This window comes from Camarhynchus parvulus, chromosome 2, assembly GCF_901933205.1.
Source record: "Camarhynchus parvulus chromosome 2, STF_HiC, whole genome shotgun sequence".
In the NCBI taxonomy this organism is placed as follows: Eukaryota; Metazoa; Chordata; class Aves; order Passeriformes; family Thraupidae; genus Camarhynchus; species Camarhynchus parvulus.
The window spans coordinates 27,427,189-27,445,824 of NC_044572.1; the positions used below are offsets into that span (position 1 = coordinate 27,427,189).

The 18,636-nt window shown below is 37.9% G+C and overlaps 1 protein-coding gene across 3 annotated transcripts in view; it reads right to left on the minus strand.

Moving 5' to 3' along the window:
• Positions 1-18,636, minus strand: part of THSD7A (thrombospondin type 1 domain containing 7A) — a 273,595-nt gene that overhangs the window by 44,525 nt on the left and 210,434 nt on the right. For all 3 annotated transcript variants that reach the window (XM_030971359.1, XM_030971358.1, XM_030971360.1), the window contains 4 exons: positions 17,373-17,607; positions 14,272-14,387; positions 11,955-12,087; positions 9,964-10,067 (listed from right to left, as the gene is read on the minus strand). In XM_030971359.1, coding sequence (XP_030827219.1) covers positions 9,964-10,067; positions 11,955-12,087; positions 14,272-14,387; positions 17,373-17,607 — 588 coding nt within the window. The remainder of the gene's footprint in view (positions 1-9,963; positions 10,068-11,954; positions 12,088-14,271; positions 14,388-17,372; positions 17,608-18,636) is intronic.

Sequence of the window (18,636 nt, forward strand, 5' to 3'; positions counted from 1 at the left end):
GACTTAAAATTTAGAAGTATATTTCAGTTCTGCATACCACTTAACCCTTTACAACAGTATTGCTGCCTGATGTTCTTCAGCAACTTTTGGTCTTGAAAAAGATTTGAAGAATACAGTGTGTTTCCTAGGGAAAGATCATCAGCCAGTAGGGGTGCAACTTTATAGAACAGGATAGCCAAGTCCTGAATAAAAGCTTCTCACTTAAGAAGAAAAACAAGTTCCTTAAGGAAACATCAAGTCACACAAAAATAATGAGTTGGAACATAAGGATTTACAAAGAATAGGGAGGGCATCAATATAGTCTTTAACAATGACAGAATGGTTAATGTTAAGGGACCACTGGAGGTCCATGCTCAAGCAGGGTGTCTTAGTGCACATGGCACAGAATTGTGCCCAGAAGGCTCTTGAATACCTCCACGGAAGGAGGCTCCACAACTTCTCTGGGCAATCTGTTCCAGTGCTCAGTCATCCTCACAGTAAAACAACTCTTCCTCAAGTTCAGGTGGAACTTTCCATGCTTCAGTTTCTGCCTGTTGCCTCTTTTCCCAAAACTTGGCACCATCAAGAGAAGCCTGGCTCCATCATCTTGACATCCTCCCTTCAAATACTTACAGGTATTGATATGAACCCCTCTCAGTCCTCTCAAGGATAACAGGCCTCAGCCCTTCCTCACAAGAGAGATGCTCCAGTCCCTTAATCATCATTGTCACCCTCAGCTGGATCTGCTCCAGGAGCTCCATATCTCTCTTGTACTGAGGAGCCCAGACCTGGATGCCAGGTGCAGCCTTGCCAGGGCTGAGTAGAGGGGCAGGATCATCTCCCTCAACCTGCCAGCAGTGCTCTTCCTAATGCATCCCAGGACACCACTGGCATTTTTGGCCACAAAGGGCATTGCTGGCTCATGGAAATCTCAGTGTCCACTAGGGCCTGCAGACCCCTCTCCACAGAGCTGCTCTCCAGGAGGTCAGTCCTTGTGCATGGCATTATTCCTCCCCAAAAGCTGAACCCTGCACTTGCCCTTGTTGACTATCAGACACTTCTTCTTTGCCCATCTCTCCCAATTGTCTGGATCCTTCTGAAGGGCTACACAGCCCTCTGGGGTATCAACCACTCATTCCAGTTTTGTATCACTAGCAAACTTGCTGAGGAGGCACTCTACCCCTTCATGAAAGTCAACAATGCTCTATAATTGTTTTTCAAGTTTGTTTTTTTTTAAACATGGTTGCTTATCTATTCAAAGCTCAACAAACGTAACTTTAGTTCCTTCCCCAAAACATCATAAGACTTACTATACAGTAACAAGATAGGAAACTTCTAGTTGTTTATTCACACAATAGAATTATATTTATGCTTCTTGGCATCTGACAGCACACAGTAGATACAGCACCTCGACTGTGAAATAATTTGGGTCACCTATTGTTGCAGTAGCATTGCATCCAAATAATCTGTATTCATATGAAGGAATATAGCTTTTTATATTACACTCCATAGTTTAAACATAGCTCTTCAATTGCCTTGACAATAATTGCTTTATTAGCATGAATTGAAAAAAAATCAAGTTCAACTCTTGGAGAAAAGGGGAGTACGAGCACAACACTTCAAAATAAAAGAGAAAACTGCCTATAAGTGGGCAAGAAGAGAGGCAGGTGCCCATCTCTTCTCTCTGGAGCCCACTCAAAGGATGTGAGGGAATGGCCTGAGGCTGCATCAGGGGGTGTTAATTTAGACATTAGAAAAGGATTCTTCACCCAGTTGGGAACTGAAACAGGGAAGTGGTCTCTCAGGCTTCCCAGGGAAGTGGCCACAAGCCTGAGAGTTCAAAAAGCATTGGGACAACACTCTCAGGTATATGGTGTGACTCTTGGGGCTGTCCTGGGCAAGGTCAGATGCTGGACTTCGATGATCCTTGCAGGTCCCTTCCATCTCAGGATATTCTATGATTCTATAACTATTTCCTCCTGGAGGAAAAAAAGAAAGCATAGCTAAGGGAACTTTTTTTTTAAAATTTATTGCTTTAAGGTAATTGTAATGGTCTAGTGACCGATTATTTCTTTAAAAAGCTTTTTAGACTTACAATTATAAACTAAATTTCTGCCTCATAATGACTTAAGAAGCTGAACTTGCTGACCCATGTGCTCCATTTCAAGTCCATGTCCCTACTAAAACACACCCAAAGGTCCCAAGGGAATTGTTTTTGCCACACATCTACTGTAAAACACTGAGAGGGAGGGGGCTGTCTTTTTCCTGAGATACTGAGCAAACAACTTCCCTGATCCTTAACTGCCCTTTGGAGCAGGGCTGTTTGTAATAGGCTCAGTACTGCACTAAGTTGTGCTTACTGGGGGACTGGCCAGCTGCACACTGTCTAATACAATTATTCTGTCAAATCCTATTACTATTAGTGTAGTTTACATGAGGAAATATTTTTTTTCAGATATAATTACAGTGCTTCAGTGAGAAAAATCAAATATCTAAAAATTGAAAATCCATACTATCAGATTTCTAAGACTACACAAATATTTTAGAGAAACACAAGTCAAACTTCTATCTTCCAATAGAAGCCTAGGCTATAGCTTTGGATTTTTGGGAGATGCTCTTCTTTGCTAATAGCACACATCAATATCCCTATGGTAAAAACACAGTTCAGACTAGTTTTACCATGTGGAAATTCACAGAGGTCAAACCTAAATCCTCTGTCTTGAGTTTGGCCTTGCTATATGCACACATTAGCAAAACTAATTGCATTATCTTCACTGCATTCTCAGGGAGATACAGGCCACCATTTTTAGCAGTCAACCTAGTCATACCTAGCCAACGACTAAAAGACAGTCAACTAACTAGCCAATATCCTTTAATAATTTTCTTCAAAAGTTGAATACTCATTTTACATACTGCCTCTCCATCTAGCTCTTGGATAGGATAAGAAATGTTGTCCACCAAAGAACATTCTTTCTTTCTAGCGAAATTGACTTTTTCTAAAGCCAATATTCATTCCCTCATATTTCCTAGTTATAAAATATTATTCCATGAGCAAATACCCATTATGTCATAAATTTTTTCAGACTCATATTAACGCATCTAATTTACATCTGGCAGACTCAGGTGAAAAGTTCCCCTGAGGATTAACACTTTTGGTTTTTTTCAGATTAACTGCCAGTTGTACCATAGCAATCAAAGAAGGAAAACTTCATTCTCAAGACCTAAATATTTCACCTTAATAACAACACAAATTAGAGTACAGTGTGGCATACTAAATCAATTCCCAAATCTTAATTTTCACAGTGCCTGTCCATAACTATTAAGCTACTTCTAGTGATAAGACTTGGGTGATTTACTCTATACTCAATTTTCCTATTGTTATTGTCCAGATTTGGGTATCAAGGTTTATACTCTTTATGACTGCTGAAAAATGTGTATTTTTCCACTATTAGAAGCAGGGATTTTGTCAACTGCATACGTTCTATTAATACACCCCTTTGGCCAGCTACCAGTCTTGACATCTGAAATGCTCTCACCATTAGAGGAGTTACTTTTTCCACTCACAAGCTACCCTGGACAAACTCATGCCCTGCCTCTTTGATCAAACCTATGGGTGTTTAAGTAGAGGTTGGTGAGATCGATGTTTTACTCACTACACAGAGAAGTATCTTCAGCTACTATAAAGCTATATCATACCAGGCTAATTATTTTGCTTCTACAACCACCTTATATTTATTACAGACATTACCTGTAAGTGGAAAGAGCATGGTTCCTCCATTACTGAATTAAACATAGTAATTATTAAGTGAAAACATAAAACAAGAGTACAGCTAACAGAAAAATCAAATTTAACATAGAAACCATTCACTTATAAAATTGTTTTGGTATTTAACAATGATTAGCTCCCAGAAGAAAGGTGTGAAATAAATAGCAGTCTAAATTTTATAGACAAGGGACTTTGATGTAATTAAAACTTTGTTGGATAGCATTGTTTCCACCAAGTACCCACAGGAGACTATAGGCTAATATATTTCTTGTTGGCATAATGAAACACTGAGACTGTGTTTTAGCAAGTCATGTCATGTGTGAGTTTATATAAAAACCTTTCCAGTGTTTCATCATTAGCATACTTCACTGATATTTCACTGAGGTGTGAGATTCAGTGCCTCCTATACCTAAAAATTTCTTTTTAAATTAAGGTTCTCTATTGTCCTTTCTTTTACAATACATTTGTGATGCATTTTTTTTCAATTGCTAACTATTTCTAACAACAAAAATATTTTTTTCCCAGTTCTAGAAAACAAAAATTATTTCAGCACACTAAGTTTTCTTATGCCTTCTATCCATGTTGTCTAAGCTGTGATTTCATCTATGTTTATTTCTTTCTTTGTGGGACACAGCAGACTAGACACAGTGTGACAAAATATTCCTACCACAAAATATCTTAAGAAGGAGCACATGCCCGTAATATTGTGAAAATACAAGACTGAGTGCTCTTTATGTTCCAAGGACAATAACAATGTATTTCTGCCAAATAAAGTTGTATGGAGATTGTGGCTCTTTTTTTGGAAATAAAAAATTAGGTTCTCATGTAAACACTGCTTTTGAGCAGTTGTCCAAATTCTTACTTATGACTCCTGAAGCTGATCACTGTACTTTGCGGTGACTGAAACATAAACCAGGCAATAGAGCACTCTCATCTGTTGAGGCTCAATTACATTAAAATATAAGTTTATAGCTCCATGAAGAGCAGCACTCCATGACTTTGACTTCTTTCCTGTGCTTTCAATACGGGCATGTAACACCCACACATCAAAGTCCCTTGCCTCCATAAGTGATGCCTGCAGAGGGAGGCTGCTGTCCCTGTTTAGCTATGGAGTGAGAAAAGAGGTTTTGACCACTGGTTCTGCCTTCAAGCCTCCCCATGGCTCTAACAAGGCTGCAAGGCCTCTCTGTGTGCCCATGGCCATCCTGGGATGCTTCCTCGCCTTCCTCTTTCAAGTAACTACAAACACTCTGTGAATGAAGGACAGTGAGAGCTCAAAACCAGGTCTTCAATAAAGGCAAGCTCTCAGTGACATAAAGCACAGCTATTCAGGTATTTTCTCTGACAGCCAGGCTACTTTAACTTCTGTTTAAATTTACAAATAAACGTCCTCTTGCTATTACAGAATATACTGACATCACAATTTTTATCCTATTCCTCCTACAAAACTCTGAGGAAGATTCATGGTGGCAAGGACTGCAGGCTGTGCATCCTTCTGCAAATCTCTTTTCGGTCACTGGGGTGGCCCTTACCATGTGCATCCACCCATACACATCATGATGTGATTCAGTTATTGCAGTTTGGGCACTCAAGCTTCTCATCTGCTATATGTCCTCTTGATTACCATTGGGATGCAGCCCAACAAGCGCTACTTACATCTGCAGGAGCTACTGGCAAAACAAGTTTTATTAACTTTCTTAGGTTTTCCTATACAATTCAAAAGGGATTTGAGCTGTATTTCTAAGTTCCTTCACAAGTCACTGAAGCTGAGATTTACTAACACAGATTTAGGAGATGAGCATACCATCATGCATACTTGCCTAAGTTGTTCACAATTTCAAACTTAGTAGCTTGGTTTTATTAAGCATTTATTCTCTTGTCTAGTTTTTGCCTGGTGGCTGTTTTATTTTTATTTTCTTGCGAGGGGGGCAGGGGGGTGCATTTTATATTTGCCACCGCTGTGCCTCTCTCTCTTGGATTTCAGATGACTCATCAATGTATTTAATCAAATAATGTTGTTAGTTGAGAAACAGCTTATGAAAATAAACATAAATGTTGTTGCAGTCAAATACGGCTTTCTCTCTTTTCTTGTTGGGTAGGGTCAAAAGGAAGTTTCAAACTCCTTGCTGATGCACACATATCATCTCCTCTTGAGGGTTTTGAACAAAAGATAGAAGTCTTAAGTTGCTTCAGTTCTGTAATACACTCCTGCTCTGCTTACCCACTGTTAGAAGACATTTTATCAGTGGTATAAATTCAGATTTTCATTCATCATGGAATTCAATACAATTGTCATGACCACCAACCTTCTTCAAATAAAGTTTATGACTACAGCAATGAATTTGCTACTCAGTATTAAATGCTATTTTACTGTGCTTAGGATTAGATATAAATACTTGCCCATTATTTGCATGAATAGCTAACAAACACTTTAAAATATACTTTTAGAGAAAATCTTTTTTTAAAACAAAACTCAGAAACCACTCTTTTATTCTCTTTCCTCTGCATTGACCCAAGTTACAGTTTTACGACATTCATTTAACTTGACATGATTTGTAACAAAAGCCTCATTATACATGACAGATAGAAACAAAGCTGTCTTTAACAATGAATCACTATTCTAAACTTTATGATTCACCCAAGTATCTCTTTAGCCAAGAAGGACAAAATGTGATAAAAAAAAGCTGAAGAATGGAAGTGTAAATAGTAAAGCTGTGATGCAAAGCAAGGCATGCATATGTTCTAGTTACTCAGAGACTCCTAAGATCAGACACCTAACAGTAATTTCTAATGATTTCTATCTTCTAGTTTTTCCTTCAGATTTAATTATCTTTCTAACTAAAACATTAACAGTAGCAGACTATTTTGTTCAAAATAAACTGCTAATGAATGCATGGTCAGATGTGCCTTTTCCCTGGCGTACATTCCTATACTTTCTCATTTAACACATTTGCTAATAATCTATGTGTTACAGTGTTTGCGTGTGGGCAATCAGATCAGAAACAGGACAAGCTGATAGCAATGGCAACATCCTCTTGCACTGAAAAAGAGGAACTCAGAACTCTTTCCACAAAGAAGAATGGAATTACTTGCTCTACTGAGTATCAACACAAAATGAAAGAGCAGTGCATGGGAAACCAAATGGCAGAGATTACTTCTCAAAGATTATTGTTTCGCTTTGTCATCAAAAGCAAATTGGCACCAACAGATGGATCAATGTGTGATTTCTGCATGCATGAGCACCAGAAACTTGAAACGGAACTCTTTCTCAACTGGAAAAAAAATGCTGGTATGTCAACAATTTTCACAGTATGGTCAATATTTGTATAGAATTCACCAACAAACAGTTAAATGTACTGATCAAAATATCTGTATTACAGTAGCAATCATAAATGCAGCACCAGAATGTTATACCAAATGGATTTCATATTTCATGTTTGTGATTTTGGGGTGGTTAAAAAGAACTGCACAGTAGTAGCTCAGTCTTTTCTGTATCTACATCACATATTAAAGAAATTATTTATAGTACAGAATTTTTTAGCGACATATTATTATGCAAAGTTTTCCACAGCCTGTAGAAATTTTATTTAGGAGTAGCCAAGTGTGCAGAAGGGAGCCAAGAATTAACAAGGAGAGGAGATAAAACTTCTTCTGAAGTCTTCCTTCAGGAACAGGTGAAATCTCTCTAATACTGTCCAGTGCACAGCTCAGTCAGGCAGATGTTTGCTTTCAGGTCAGTCTCCCTTCAGTGAGCACCTCACATCAAATCAACTCTTGTGCAGGGGGCCAAACAAAAAAAATGTGTGTCACTTAAAATTCACACATGGCTATTTTGATGGCAGAATTTGAAAGGTAAGAGGGGATAGGGAATTGATATCCTGTGTGGGAGATAAATTATATTATCAAATAAAACAAACTATTCCTGTTCAAAATGCATTTTTCTGAGGTGTGAAGTAAAAAAATTACTGATAATCTCTGGAATTAGAGAAGTGTGTTTTCCAAAGTCAAATTTACTTTTGTGCAAAAATTCAACTTGTACTTCCAAGTCATATTCATTGTAAAGGGAAAATAGTTTACCTCTGTCAATCTAAGGAAAAGCTGTACTAATGCGTTTAGCTGCCACAGATTATCAATTTACATTACTCAGTATAAAAGATATGGTCAACACACTGTGAGGTATTACAACCCTGAGACATGATACATAATAAACTTGAGCTGGAAACTTACATTATATGTTAATTTACATCACTTACATAAATGGGAAAAAATATCAGCCAAAACCCCCTCTGTCCTACTGCCTATAACTTTCAACACTGCAGCAGCCTAAACAACATTTAGATTCATATTTTGATATCTGGACTGAGGTACAAATAAGCTTCCATTTTCCAACTTGAATAATTTGCTCTGTGATTTCTACAATGGAATTTATACATGGGATAGACCTGACAAAAAGCTGTAGTAAACAAAAATCTTCCTTTCTAACAATTGATCCCAGAAACATTTACAGAATTCTATCAAAAACACCAGCTTTCTTCAGGCTTCGCTGCTCCAGGGGCTCCTAATTAAGGATTACTCATCCTACCACTTGACCACATTACACTGGAGAGCTACTTGCATTTTATCTGCTTGTGGGAACAAGATTACTGCTTGAATACATCATCTTTCACAAGATCGAAGTCTGTGTAGGACCAAAGGGAAATTCTGCCAGTCTCTTTTAACAGATTTGAAAACTACCTGGCCATTAATTTCAAGATCATGTATTATTCTATATATATGCGTGCCCTGTACATGTTTGGAATTACATTTAAGAAAATATAAAGAAACTCTCATGACACAAAAGAATAATAAAATCCAATCTGCATGCACTATTATTAACTATCTTTCTTTATTAACTGACTTTGAGACAAAGTCAAGGGATTTAGGTACTACCATGTAAGCACAGAAGACAACACTTTTTACTATTTGAATTCCTACCATCAAAGACAGAAATCTTATTTTCTCAGTGTGCAAGCTGAATGTATCCTCTAGAGCTACTAGAAATAGATTCCATTGTGATAGACCTTCGAAATAATTACCGCAGCCAGAAGTCTTTTGTATTAGCAGGCAATGCCTTAAGGTTTCATTTTGTGGTAAGCTCTAAATTGATCTCCTGTGACACTTTCAGAGTAAGTGGTAGGAGCTACTAGCTTAAGATTTACTCCATAACTTTTTAAGTACACCATGACCTCCTTTAATACTGCAAGGAAGTTAATGACATGAACATTTCACTTCTGCAGTTAGCAATGTCCTTCCTCGGCAATGGCACAATCCGCTGAGCCAATAGCGCTTTAACAAATACAAGTTTGCACTCAGAAATAACAAAGGAGAAAAGCCTTCCTGGAATTCAAGGTTGACCAGCAGTTCAAAGCAATTCAATTACTATAACAGTAAATAGGAACTGCACTTATTTTCCTATTGAATGTACTTAATGCACCTAAAAAAGCCCTTATCCTGGCTATATTTAACAGAGTCACACATACACAATTCTGTTAAAGCCACAAAATTCTCTATGAAGACAGGTGACAGTAAAGCTGGATTTGGATGTAAAAATTATTTACTATATAATGAAAATGGTGCAAAAATATCTGGATCATTGGGCTCAAAGGGTCAGTGGTTTAGAAGTCTAACCAGCAGCTGGCTAAGATTGTTTCACCTCAGTGGTTAACTCCAGGCACAGTTCTGTTTAGTCTCTTTAACAACCTGTACAGAAAGCATGCTCAGCAAGTTTGAGGACAATGACAGTTTTAGCAGTCAGTACCTACCTGGAAGGACTGCCATTCAAAGGACCTTCACAACCTGGAGAAATGGGCTGGCACTGAATTCTAAAGTGTAAATGCAAAGTCTTCAATCTGTCATGCTACCCTTGCTCTCTGTAACTACTTTAATTTGAGAAGAAATAGCCAAAATGCTCCTGGAGATGTGCAGAGAAAGGATTAGGGGTCACAGACACAAATTGCATCAGGGAACAAGTGCTAGAAGAGTCTGTAAGATCTCCACACTGCCAGAGACCCCAGACATACTGAGACATGGCCCTGAGCACTTTCAGTATTTTCCTTTGCTGATGCACATAAAGACAGATTAAATTAATGTTAGGTTACAAGGCCTTAAATGTAAGGCATTTCCCACACCAGTGCATGTATAGATTTCTGAGAATAAATGACAGAAACAAAGGGTCTAACCTCTTGCTTGTAGCCCAGGTCCACAAGTCTCCTGTGCTCCTGGACTGTCTTGGCGCACATACCATGGTACCAGCTGGCACCTGCGCCATTTGTGTGTCTTCCACCTGAAATGAGAGGGGAAGAAATCCATCTAAACCTTGTAGCCATCAAACCTCAGGCAGCTAGATAGTTATAAACCATCATAAGCTGTTGCTTATTTTTATTAACTGGTCACAGGCAATTCACAAAAGAACCAGTAACAGTACCATAAACTTATCCCTATTCTCTTAAATTTTTTTCTTCTTTTAGGATGAGGCCTAAAAGAACACATGGAAGAAAGGAGGAAGCAAAGGTAGAAAGAAAAAAGGAGAAATAAGAAACAGAAAGGAAAGGTAGCTGCAGGAAAGTATTGGGACAATGGGCTTGAGTGATTGCAAGGGTGCCTCAGGAAATTCCTGGGATCTTGGGTTGCTGAGTGGCAACACCTTACAAATGTGGAGCCAGCCAAGAAAGCCAACAGAATGGGTCCACCATATCAAAAATAAAACACAAACAAAAAGAACTTGCAAAAAACCATCAATAACAAATACAATACTGCGCTGCTTAAATTATTCCATCATTAATATAAACTGCTGTGAAACTTTTACTAAGTTCCCTGCTAGTGCTGCAGAATACCCCACCCCTTAAATATAACAAATCCAGCCAAGTCTGTTTGTTGTCACAACTCTAAAATAATCCACAGCTCCAGCCATCAGCAGTTTGCATGTTTTAAACTATCTCAATGGTTTTGCACCTCGAGTTTCATTGCAACCTGCCTCTATGGGACAGCAACTAACTAAGGCACAAGCCTGCTGAGTGTGTGAGTCCATCTGTCGCAGCATGTGTGCAGGTCAGAAAGATGCTAAAGGAAATATATGGAACATGTGTTTAGTATTAGTTCGTGTCATGAAATATAAATGACCTCATCTACCACTCTCTAGCAACTCTTCTTTCTTATGCTCAGCACATTATCATGTAGCTCAGATATGGAAGATACTAAAGAGATGAGAAGCAGCCAGCATTTAAAAGACAAAAATCCAACTTCAATTTGACTATAAAAAGTTCTTGAGCTCTATTTCTCTGGTGTTTAGAGTACTGATTTTGTAGCTCCCCAATGCTCTTTTCAATCTTTTCATATCTTTTAGTTGCACAGAGTGTGATCTCCTAATGAATTTGCAAAGATAATTCTTGAGATGATGAAAGAAACACATTTCTTTAATCCCAATTTCTTTTCATTAAACTAAGCTTAAATTCTATTTGTACCTCCACAACAGATAGTAGTTTCATGGGAGTTACTATTCATCAAAAAATATTTTTTATTATTTTGTCAAGTAAATCTAACTAATGGCACCAGAATTTTCTAAACTTTGTCTCCATCAACAAGTCCTTGTTGTATGTCTAGACCTTCCCACACACTCAGATAGATATTACAGAACTACCCAAACATTTTCTTAAGCAAAAATTGTTCCACCTTCTGGAATAGTCCTCAACATTCTGTGGTGAAGATCAGGGCAATGCAGAGGACACAGGACATATAGGGGATATCTTCAGCACTGGACTGTCTCAGGGCTTACAGGGATAGAAAAATGAAGGCTATGGTAGGCTGAACAATATGGCACCAGAAATCAGATCTCCTAAACATATAAGCTTGAAGTTCAGCACTTTGGATATTTAGAAAGATTTGTTTTACGTGTTTAGAATGTCAAAACAGTTTCTAGGAAAAATTTGTTCTGGAAATTAATTCTTAGTTCTTGCAATGTTCTTTCCAAGGAGCTGGAACAAAATGTACCAGTGATTCCCTATTGGCTCAATATATCTGTTGTGAAACCTTGATTCAGATGTGTATCCTCCTTTTCTAAATAGAGCATGTTAGAAAAACATCTACTGCTAAGTAATGGAATTCAGCAAGCTCTAGAGGTTGTACAAGTTCAAAAATCATATCTGAGCTGTTTCTGGTTGATTGTCTCACATACCTGTAGCTATGACAGACAGGAGAAGCTTCACATTCCCTTTCCTCAAACAAAGAGTCTGGGCACTCCCGACCACCATTGGCAGGGAGCTGGATGATGACTCGGTGACGGGATTGCTTCCTTACTGTGACACCCCCTGAAAAGAGTAGAATAGCTGGTTTCTACTGCTGCTACTTAAGGTTGAAACTAATTAGGGTGAAAACAAGGTTTTTGAACCAATTGCCATAACATTGACATGCTATTTTGCCCATAAGCAGAAAAATTAGGCCTAATAGAAAAAACACTTCAATTTCATCTCAAGGCAGAAAGCAGAACTAAACAGAAAGCAACACCAGCAATACTGAACAAGTGAACAGACATCTGAAGTGAATAAACAGTTCAAGAGAGCAAATATTAAACCAGCTTAGTTCGCTGCTACACTTTAGAGTTTGAAGGTGTAAGCTTGCTCTAAACATTTGCATGTAAAACTAGAAACAGAAATTCCACTCTAGAATTCCTTTACAGTTTGCAGTTTTTAATTATTATGGTCATCCATTATTAATGCTAAACAGTAAATAGTTCCTGTAGGAATTTTGATTTCAGTCATCTTCAGGTATCGGTTCTTCAGGCAGAAAATTGAGAGAAAAGCTACAGATCTGTATTAGTTCCACAGCAATGCCTATGTTAGGGAAAAATCTTGGAGGTTTTTAATTTTTTTTTTCACAGAGAGCAGTGGAGCAGACATTTGGCTGACTGGGCTGATATCAGCTTTGGGTGGGTTATTACAGCAGCTGCAGCTTGTCTGATCACAGAAGCATGCTGGATCACAGCCAAGCAATTGTAATTAGGAGTGAGCAGTAGGAGAATCCCGGCGGTGGCTCTCCACCACCTGGCCACTCTTCAGCACGGAGGAAACCCTTCACTCCCCAGTCAAACAGCTCCAGGAGATGCCAGGAGCTGGCACAAGGGGCAAGACAGACGTGCAGCCCAGCAAAGCTACTGACCTGCTTGCTGGCACAAATGGGTAAACCCCATGAAATATAAATTGTTTTTGTAGTATGGTCTCACTGAATACACAAAACACTCATAGTTCACAAATATACTGTTTTATAGAAGCTTGTACAATAGTATGTGGTGAATATTCAGGAAGATATGCTTATTGCATCAAGAACTTTCTTAAAACCCACAGAAACTGGAACAGAAAAGGATGGCATTTTCACTCAGTATGATGTCCTCAAACAAAAATATTTCAGAAAGAACAATTAATACTGCTGCAAAATAACACATATATAATAATGAATATTTATTTCATAGATTCAATTCCCCAGTTTTTCAAAGGTTATGAATTTAGTCTTCCTAACCCCTTTTTTTATTTTTTAGAATGCATTGAACACTGATAGGAATTACTGCAAAAATGCCTTCATGCTTGTGTCCTTTACCAAGCATAAAGAATTGGCCGTGACAGCCCAAGTCTGGATGTTTGATGTAACAATATCTTTTACATTCTGTGAGTAGCTGTGAGTAATCACCATGTCCCACACAGGGATTAGCACCCTGTGGAAGAGGGAGTATTATAGAGTCTGTCTGTAATAGTACATATTAGAAAAATGCCTCATGTTAAGCTCAAGAAGAGAAAAAAACCATAAAATGTGGCTAATATTAAGCCTGTCATCACACTAACTTCATGTATGATTTTGTTGTAATAAAAATTCAGGGGAGACCTGCACAGTTTTAAAGAGCTTTGCCAAGTGTATTAAAATGGTGTTGGATTTCATGTTTAAATCAGACCACTCACATCAATGTAAAGTCTGTTGATTTTTATTAACTCTCCTTCAATTTTCCTTGGAGCAGAAGCAGCCAGACAAAATTACGTACAACTGCATATCTACTTAGCTACATACCTATCTCCTTGTATATAAAGACTCAGGTTTTTTTCTGAAGAACAAACAGCATAAACTTAGGTATTTCCAAACCCCATCTCATAATCTGACAATTAAAATGCTAACACTGTGTAAGTATTGATGTTCAGATGACAAGCTGATGATAACAGCTATGTGTCTACCTTGTAACTAGTTATCTCTTTATCAGTGTAAGATGCAAATAGGAGTTTGTGACATTAGGCAAAATGTGGGAAAAAATCCAAACAGATGCATATAGAAAATGGATAGAAATAACTGTTCAGCAAAAGTTCTATGTCCTCCCTGCAGCAGCTGTACCAGATATTACATGTTCTCTGTCAGAAAGAGATGTGCATAAGCATTCTGCCAAAAGTGATTGCAAGTAATTGACTCCCCATCTTTTACATTTTTAAAATTTACTAACATGCAATGGATAAAATTACCTTCTTGACATGAAGAAGGACATGGTGTCCAGTCACTGAATGGAGTCACAATGCAATCCTTCCTACAGGGAAGCAGACAAGGTCTCACAGTTTCAGGTCGAAGACTTTCAGGGCATCTAACAAAAAAATCACAAAGAAGCACTATCAAATAAACAATCACTCTGCAATGAAGTAGTGAATTGTGTGACGTACTCAATGCTTGTAGGCACATGAGGACAGTGCTTGCTGCCCAGAATTCACCAGGATGGAGCACAGCTATAAAAACTAGTAGCAATGAAATACATGTGGTGAAAGCAAGCCAAATCTAGTGTATTCTGCACCTCAGGATTTAAATAATCATCATCCCTCACTCACCATGCTAGACTCTGTATTTTCAGGGTAATTTTCAAGCTTTCACCTAATTATGAAGAAAAGCCATCCCATTTAGCTTAGTAAAATACATTTTCAGGTTTTATCACTTTATCATAAATAAAAACTCTGGAAGGAGGCATATTTAAAATAAATAACACTGCCAACCCAGGAACAAATAGGTATAAGCTGGCTGTGATTATGAGAGAAACCAGAAAAGGATTTAAAGCTGTCAGATCAATGAGACTGAGAAAGACTGTCAGAAAAGGCAGAAAACCTTACTTGTTTTAGGAAGAGACTTGATCAGCATATAAAAAGGATTATTGGACTGCCACATATGGGACTCATTACCCAGGTCATTTTTCCCATTCTGTGGGGATTCTGTCTTTTTTCATCAAGGAAAAACTCTCTATGCCACAATACTTGTTTCAGAATGATACAATAACTCTCGCAGAAGTACTGAAAATATTTGAAATAATTTCAAAATTTCTATTGCTCCAACAACATACAGACTGTGGACTGTCTGAAGAATATGTAAAGATGTAAGAAAAACACAACATCCATGTTTGAGATCTTTTGGATCATTACAGAAAAACATTACTATGATTAGCTTTTCCTCCTTTCAGTCCAGGGCAGCTGGGACCAGAGAGGTGAGAGAGGCAAGTCTAATGGTAAAATATCAGGAAAATCTAGTCTCCATGGTCAGCAGAGGACTATGCCTGTGCAATGTGAGGATGACAAAAGCTGATTTGCAGTTTTATAGGAACATACTCTTCAACAATAATTGCTTGTGCATGCTTTCCATCAGATGTCTCTGCATTTTCCTGTCAATTCACATATTGTTCTTAGTATGTGATCAATTACTATGAATGAGCACCAATTCCTTGGTGCCCTCTTAAAATGGGATCTCCATCCCTTCTCTTTTTCCCCCTCCCACCAATGTGAAAAAACATTAAATAATACAGCTATAGCAACACAAACCTCCATCGCCCCTCTGTAAGTTCTCTCTACAATTTTAAGTCAACTTGTGCCTCAGTTCTACGTGATTCATAAAATCAGATTATATATGCAAGGGTGTGTTTAGATATGATCAGATACATTTTAAAAGAAACCTCTGCTTCCAATCACATATACTGACGATATTGTCAGAAATTTTCTTTAAGATTAAAATTAAAAAATGTTTCTGAAAAGCATTGAACAGTAGCTTGCTAATGGCTTTTCTTGCACTGGCTTTTCCCTTTAAAAACAGGAGAAATTATAAGCATACAAAACAATCTGAAATACACACATTCACCATTTCACAGAGAGCTTCATCTTTCAGGAGTGCTAAACACTACAATTGCTCTTCAGATACTTAGGCAAGGCAATTAGTTCAATTAGAACACCGTTTCTATGCTTTATATTGTTTGTATTTACTATATATGGCTTAAAGCAAAGTATTGATTTTTTTGCAGTCCTTACTCAAGGTCAAATTAAACAGAAAAGATACATGCTGGAGTCTGTAACTTGTGAGGCAGATAAGGCCAATAATATTGATTGTATCGTACCACAGTAATCCTTTTTATTAAGGGGAGTTTAAAACAAGGTTCCTATTTACATTTTCATGTTAAATGTCTCGGTCTTTAAAAATGATTCAGTGATTTTGATGCAACGACTTGAAGGAACAACCAAGACCTTTTTTCACTTCACACGATTCACTTATGAAAGAATAAAACAGTCGTCCTCCCAGAAATTAACATCAAATCAAATGTAGAGGCATCTACAGTAGATTTAAAAAGGATGATAAATCATTAGAGGTTTGTGGGGTTTTTTAATATAAATGTACCAAACAAAAGATAATTCTATCATGACTAAATAGAACAGCAACTTAATACAGATATACAACAATTTAGATTACTGAATGTGCAGACATTACTCCCCACATTTCCATTTAAAGTAAATTAGGCTTAAATCTACAGTCGAATAAAACAGCAAATGGCAGGCATCAAGCAAACATTCCGTGTGAAAATAGCTGCCTCATGAACTTTCTAAATGACCTCTGCTACCAGTTCTTAGAGTTTTGAATCTGTTCTGAGTGGGATATATTTACAGACTGCAAATCCCTACAAAGATGTTATCAAATGCATTTTACTAGCAGCTAATCTGTATTTAACCCTGGTAACACATAAAACTGTAAACCCAAATCATTGGGCCAAAGAAATAACTTTAAAAAACCACATAAGTGGTGAAAAAAACCCACAAATTTTGTCAAACTAATGTTCAAACTAATGTTTCAAATTAATGCAATGCCATTTTTCACTATGCTGCAGCTCCTTGGTCTGGTTCTGAGAAGGGGTTTAGTGTATTTAGATTAATATCACTATTTTTGAGTGGAACTGCATTAATCCATACAATGTGTTGCTTGTTTGGAAGCAACACAACGATCTTGGAAATGGTGCTGCTCTGCATTTCACACTCATACTCCGAGAATTTGATTGTGACTCAACCTGATGGTGGTAAGGAGACAACTGGATTTATTTAGCTGTCAGCAGAACCACCATTGTAAATACCATCCATTAAAATCCATACTGAGAAAGGTATTGTCTAGTCTTCCTGTTGTGCCAGTCTTGTATTTTCAGAAGATTAAATGTCCCCTCATGAGAACACACAGAAGAGGGTATTTTTGCCTTTGCAAGCAGACATCGGCAATAAAAATACAAAGCAGTAAAATCCAAACATAATTACAGCATGAAGATACTTTTAAAGGTTTTTACTTTTTGGGGCCTACTTGTCCCACGTTGACTCTGACACAGATGACCTTTCTTGTCTGCATCCCCACGGAACAGGTGGCCTCCCCGTTCCAGCTGGCAGAGGAGTTGAAAGCAGAGACAGACGTGTCCTCTATGCACTGTCCCCACGGGCCAGTCTGCCAGTGGTACACAGTGCAGGAGTGCTCGTTACAGCTGCGTGTCTCCTGCAGGGCACTGCTGTTCGGGCACTGTACTCCTCCTGGAACAATGAAAGAGGGAAAAAGACCCTTCACTGGAAGGAGATATAACTTTTATTTTAAAAAAACCACATACCACAAACCCACTTTGAAGTTTTCTTAGTTATATATTATCAGTTTGATTACATGAAAGAAATGCTGTTCCCTTTTCCTCCTCTTCATATGCCCAACATTGACAAATTTTGATCAACAAGTCCCATAGAACAGACTGTTCATGGACAGTATGTAAGTCTGTACCAAAAGGATAACAAAATAATCATAACTTCTATAATACTAATGTGCTTGGAGGGATCAACAGCCTTTTATTTCAGGGTTCTCTAGAAGAGACTGCAAGTGAACACATAAGGATGTATGAAGGCTCTAGACAGAAGAAATGGTCAATTATTCTAATTATACATGTGTAAAGACCTCTGTTTATGTCTAATTCACAGATTAATTGAAAAGATTTTTGGAGCTCTTGTCCTAGGTCCCAGTGGATGTTTATCCATATTATGTAAACCAAAGAGGATGGCACAGCTGGCAATTCCAGGTCCAGATTAAGATAACAAAGGCTATTGCAGGTTAAGATTAAAATGCACTCAAGTGTCAATGATTGTGAAGAAAAGCTATCTTTGTTGTGCTTGGTTTCTTTGATAGTATGTTCAGTTCATTATATTCAAGCACTTCAAACCCACTTTGGCCTCCCAGTCCTCCAGGAGAAATGAAGAGGTTTTTCCTACCAGAGCTGATCACAGGCTACTCCATGTCCAGCCCTGTGAGCAGACATCATGCCCGCTAAATATCTGGTGTTACTAAAATCTAGGTTCGAGATTCTGGCCTAAAGGAACAATGGGACTCCTATCTCCAACTGATGGAAAGGCAGTAAAAAATCGAAACAACATTTTAGCCTCTCCTAAAAGACAAGAAAAGTAAGAGAGACAATTGAAAGAGGAGCTTTTTATTAGTTAATGCTGATGATCCATACCACTTTTCTCTAAAATGTATGCTCCCACCAAATGCATGTTGTAGAGTATATTATTTATACCCCAGCA